Source organism: Lactuca virosa, chromosome 5 (genome assembly GCF_052849685.1).
Source record: "Lactuca virosa cultivar CGN04683 chromosome 5, Lactuca_virosa_CGN04683_v6, whole genome shotgun sequence".
Classification (NCBI taxonomy): domain Eukaryota; kingdom Viridiplantae; phylum Streptophyta; class Magnoliopsida; order Asterales; family Asteraceae; genus Lactuca; species Lactuca virosa.
This window is the reverse complement of record NC_136430.1, coordinates 147,266,644-147,272,467: the sequence shown is the minus strand read 5'-3', so window position 1 is coordinate 147,272,467 and position 5,824 is coordinate 147,266,644. Positions and strand designations below refer to the sequence as shown.

The 5,824-nt window shown below is 34.6% G+C and overlaps 1 protein-coding gene across 1 annotated transcript; it reads right to left on the bottom strand.

Moving 5' to 3' along the window:
- Nucleotides 1–691: 691 nt before the first annotated feature.
- HCC2 (Thioredoxin superfamily protein) lies at nucleotides 692–3,305 on the bottom strand. The gene is made up of 7 exons (XM_079048285.1): nucleotides 2,954–3,305; nucleotides 2,321–2,444; nucleotides 2,135–2,213; nucleotides 1,850–2,050; nucleotides 1,354–1,443; nucleotides 1,137–1,269; nucleotides 692–984 (listed from the first exon to the last, which is right to left on the bottom strand). Exons 1-7 carry the CDS (start codon nucleotides 3,022–3,024, stop codon nucleotides 876–878), a joined length of 807 nt encoding a protein of 268 aa, XP_078904411.1. The 5' UTR covers nucleotides 3,025–3,305; the 3' UTR covers nucleotides 692–875.
- Between the last annotated feature and the right edge of the window lie 2,519 nt (nucleotides 3,306–5,824).

The following is a 5,824-nucleotide window of genomic DNA, read 5'->3' as shown; positions in this document are numbered from 1 at the left end:
TTATGCATAAAATAGAGTAATAAGCAACAAAAGAAACATAGTTGACCCATAGATAAAAGGGCCAAGGGGTTGTTTGACTTATCTTTTGAGAGGCCAAAAGTCATTTTAGGAAAAGTAGTAAAAAGTCAGGTTTTCCTGACTTTTCCAAAAAGTCAGTTTGGTTATATCCAAAATCCAAAAGTAGTTTTTAAAAGTGTTTTTACCAAACATCTTTTACCTTTTATCTTTTCTTAAAATGGCTTTTGGCCTCTTAAAAGATAAGCCAAACACCCCCTAAATACAAATAAATAATAATCATATATTTCATGTAATTTCATTTATTTGTATATTGTAACAATCATATATTTATTTCTTCCTATTACACCATTCCATACTTAACTATTTTGTTTTTTTTATTAAAACACTGTATACTTGAAAATATTACCTAATTATAACATTATACTTTTAAAATATTACCTCCCTTTTATCCCATCCTAGTGTTATTTCAATTTTGTTTCTTTTATAAGGGCATCTCCAACCCAAAAACACTTTTACACCATTCATGGTGCAAAAAATGATGTTAGGATTGGAGATGGCCATAGAACATTATACTAAAAAAACAACCAATTATAGTAACAAAATTGCTTTTGTGTTTGGATGATGTTGCTATAATTGGATAGTTTCTTGAAAGTAGAATCTTGTAATCAAAAGATATAAAAATAAATCAATCAAATAACCCGAGTAAATCAGTGTAAGTGTTGGCTATTGGAGTCTACACATTCAGGGGGAGTTGGATACAATTCAAAGTTCAAATCAAATTTCATCTACAAATGTTAGAAAAAGTTTCAAAACAGTAAAAGGGTGCTTATCATCTATAATATGATGTCATTACAAAATTATGTTGCTATTTTTTGAAATTCTTTATGAATTTCTTCGGATAGTTGTTCTGCATTGTATTCGAGACCAAAGGATCTAACAATTTCCATGTTTGGATTCATTAGGTACCTATAAATCATTATACACACAAGCATACAAATTAGAGCAATTTCCATGTTCGGATTCAATTTGGTATTTCGTGTATACATGATACAACCCCATTTAGGATTTGACAAAGTTATAAAACGGCTAAATTTTGGATAAAATTAAAAGTAGCTTACATGTTGTGCGAAGATTCCACAAGATAACCATCACCATCTTCTTCAATCTTCTTAAAATACACTCTATATTCATGTGCCATTTGTCTTATAGAACCAACTGGTCCAGTTAAACCCTTTATTCTCCCATCAAATTCTACACTTACAAGAATTATATGAGAAGTGATGGGATTTGGTAATTTGGTATGATTATTATATCTCTGAAAATTGAGAAATAAACCTTTGAGATAGGCATGGAGTTGAGATGGTGTATCACGTTGTGGATCAATTGTAACGAATACAGGTCGAATTTTAATATTCTGTTTTGATCCTTGTGAAAGATGAAATATAAACATGACAAAAAGTTAATGGTTATATAAAAAGGTGGGACATTGACTCATTATTGTGTAAAAGACGTAAATACCCTCCTCATCCTTATCATTGAAACTAGCCCAAATCCGTCCATGTAGCCTTAGGTTGCGTTTGTTACACAGGACCAGACGAAACTAGACGAGTTTCTTTAGGGATAGTTTTGACGATGCGGATGAGGAGGGCATTTACGTCTTTTACACAGATATATCTTACACTTGAACACCTTGTACAATATTTTTCCACCGACAAGTGGTCCAGTCCAATACATGCCAAACACAGTACAAGGCAATCATGTTCTGTCTTATCCACCATAAGATATGGTACTTAGAAGAGGGAGATAGAGAAAGAAAGGAAAATATTAAAACCTAGTGTATCAATAGCTTTGGCCAATTTGGAAAGTTCTGCGGGCCCCACATCAGGAGATGAAGTATAACCAAAGTAAAGAAGTATCCAATCTCCCAAAAGGTCTTTTTCTGTAACTAATCTACCATCTGAATCAATTAAGCTGAAAGGGCCACCAATTACCGGACCCTTAGCAGTACTACATCCCTCATTTGAACCCTGTCCTGATTCAGTCAACCAAGATTATTCAAAAAAAAAAAAAAAAAAGATATTTTCATTCATTAATAAACAGATAATAATTTTTCTACCTTTTAGAATAGCTCGCTTCTCATCATTCATATGCCAAAAAAGAAGAGCACCCCCGATTCCACCTAGAACAGAAGTTGGCTGCAATAAAGTTAACAATTAAGGGCAAAAGAGTTATTTCTTAATCCAAAATGACAAACATTCATGTCAATTGCATACAAATGTTTCAAGGAAATCATATTACATACAATCAAATAAGATCGCCAGATTGGAGAAGTAGATTGTTCTTGTGTAAGTAGAGGCCCACTCTTATATGACATGTTTGCTGATCTCATGTAGCTTGAAGAACGAAACTTCATTGGTGTGACACACCTACCCAAAAGTGAAACAAATTGATCCTTATTTCCAAAAAAGAGATAATGTACAATATTATCAATGAAAGTACAATCTTGTAATCGAAAGAGATGAATGTAAGGTTTTATAACACACAAATCAATGAAAGTAAGTTGCTATTTTGTTGCATTTAGCCCGAAACGAATCTGAGTGTAAGTATGGAAGTATTAGTTCCAATGTGAATAACCCTTTTCCCAAAACAAAATGTTCATAGTTCCACAACACAATCTAATTCAGATCATAAATTAACATCTAATGCAGCAATTGGTGCTTACGGTTTATTTAATTTCCACATTCATAGAAGTACGAATCTATTGACTTCGATACTGTGCGTAAAACTAAGAACAAAAAGCCCTGAGTTGACCTAAAAGTGCAGAATTCACTTGTTCACCATTTGACACGAAGTGATTAACGAAAAGAAACTGTGCATTGAAGTTGGAAGAACGGTAGCAGAAATTAAGATAAAATTGTAGATGAAAATGGATCACCTCGTGGAAGAAAATAGAGGCTCTGCAAACTTCTTTCCATGGGAAAACAGCGAAACCCTGAGAACAGGCATGTATGAAACGAAAAATGGATTCGTGTAATCTGAACATGAAACAGATGAAGAATGATTATGCTAGAGTATCCGAAACTTCAAAACCCTTTAAACCGCGTTGATAAACCTCTGTGTAACTGTTTCTAGTTGGGGTGGATGGTTAGGCGTGCCGCTCTAATGTATAATTGATGTAGTTTTCTTCTTACCCAAGAATCCAAAATCCAATTTTGTATATCTTGATTTTAGGGTAAGTTTGGTGCAAGAAATGAAATGGAATTGATCCCATTTACAAATGTTTGGGATCTATTTGGATTTAAGCTTTTTTAAAATTGTTTATTAAAATGGAAGTGATAAAATAAAATAAATAGATAAGGGGTTTTCTTAGATGTTGAATAATTTTGTTTATATTAACACATGAAAAAGAATGATATAATAGTCATTAAATGATAGATAAAAAAATCTCAGTAATCAGTGATCTTTTTTTTTTTTCAACAAACGACATGGTTTTGGTTGTTGACTGTGAAGATATATGTTGTGCTGCAATAATCTATGGGCCGAGGCCCGGTCCGGTTTGGAGGGATATAAAAACAAAAACAAAAAAAAATCATATCCTCATTTTTACACTAAATTTCACCAAAACTACTAAGTTCTTTCCAAAGAGAATGACTATAAGTGACATGGATATTCCCCATTTGATTAGTCATTGTTTTTAAACCGGAAATTAGAACCCGCAGTGTTAAGTAGGCTATTTTAACGCGTAACTGTAAATTTTAGCAAATGCTCATTAGCTAAAGCACGGATTTTTGCAGATGTTCATATGTGAAAATCTATGTTTTACCGGTGCTAATCTGCCAAAATATATAGTGACCTGCAAAAATTTCAATATTAAAAAAAATCTAGTTAGATTACCTCGAAATTATTGTTTTGATTTGGTCGTTCGTGTATAACAATTATTTGTCAATGCAGTGATAGGAAATCAGACGACACTTGGCAAGAATCAGAACAGACTTGACACCACTTGTCAAGTTCTGATGACCATAGTTAGGAAGTAATGCGGATAACACACGAAACCAAAAACACACAAAGATACAATATTTACATGGTTCAGTCAAGGTGACCTACGTCCATAGGTAAAACCCATTAATCCATATGTCCATAAAAGGTGTCAACCAATCACAATCCGCCATACAGCCGCTTCTAGAACCTTCAACCTTGAGATACATCACATGAGCATCAGCAAAACACGTGATAAAGCATTATCAACCAAGATAGATCATCAACAATGACCATGATACATCAACATGGAGAATCCTCCATTATGATGGCGCATCCTCCACCATAGTGACACATCATGTCATTTGGGTCATCCACCTTGAGCATATTCAACATCTGAGCATCCTTGGATAAGGTTGAGCATCCTAGTGTACATCACAGCCTATATGACACATCAAGGGATATCATGGTTCATCAAGAACATGTGTAGTGCATCAAGAACATGTGTAGTGCATCAAGCCACCTAATGACGCATCATGATACACAAGTGGCGCATCATGATCATTAGTGGTGGATCCATGCTTCAGAAACACATTAATATTTCAGAGTACACTATAGAACACTAGAGTGACACACCTTGTACCAAGGTGGCACACCTAGTTTCCAATTTGGCACATCCAACTCTCAAGTGGTGCATCTTCCTCCACAATGGCACATATACCTTCACAATGACACATCTACCTTCCAAAGTGGGACACTAAAGAACCAAAAAGGTGCACCATGCATGAAGATGGTGCATCTTGTCTATAAGTGGTGCACTTTCCTCCAAAATGGCACATCCTTGCTTCATGGCTCATCAAGGATACTCTATTCCCTTCCTAGATGCTCCATTCCTTTCTTAGGTGACCCACTACTATCGTGAGTGCTCTGTTCCCTTCTTAAAGTCCTCAATTCCTTTCTTAGATTATCCGTTCCTTTCTCAAATGATCCATTTGAAGGGTTTTGAGCATTCTAACACTCCTAAGGTGCTCATGCAACCCTAAATACCTTGGATCTATGTTTTCACTATTATACATGTAAACTTGAAGTTTCCAAGGTATTACCCTAACTAGCATACAAAACTTAGATACATAGTGAATAAAACAAGTTGGGAAACATACCTTTTGTTGTGGTTGATTACTTGGAGCTTTAAGAGCCTAGCACCAATAATATGAATGCCTCAAGTGGAATCACAAATCACCACCAACACTTGGAAACTTTGAAAGAGAACTCTCTAGCTCACAAAATCGGCCTCTCCTTATTCACTCACTAGGGTGCCTTTTTCTTGAACCAAAGGGCTTCTTATATAGTATGCACATTAGGGTTACACCATGTAACTCATGACTTTCCACATCCCTCATGGTCCATGGGTTTTAACCTCCATGGAGCACCCATGGGTTAAGCCCATCATAAGGAATTATGGATCACTATCCCACTTTATAAGAATGAATGATTTACACAATCAATCCCTATATATTTAATTTGTCTCTTTTGACCACAAAATTAATTCCAAATTAATTATTGATCAATACTAATTAAATAATATGATTTCATATATTATAACTAATAATATATTAATAAATCATACATATCCTCTTCTCAAAGTCCAAATCGTTTCGGTGAAGTGCAACCCAAATGGACCATACTAAATCGGGTTAAGTACATACCAAATATAGTTATGGACTTAGACACCTTATCCAACAGTCTCCCACTTGGATAAGTCTAATAACTATAATTACAAGTACGACTTCAGGATCCGACCAACAATCGTAGCTCTTAAAACCAGTTG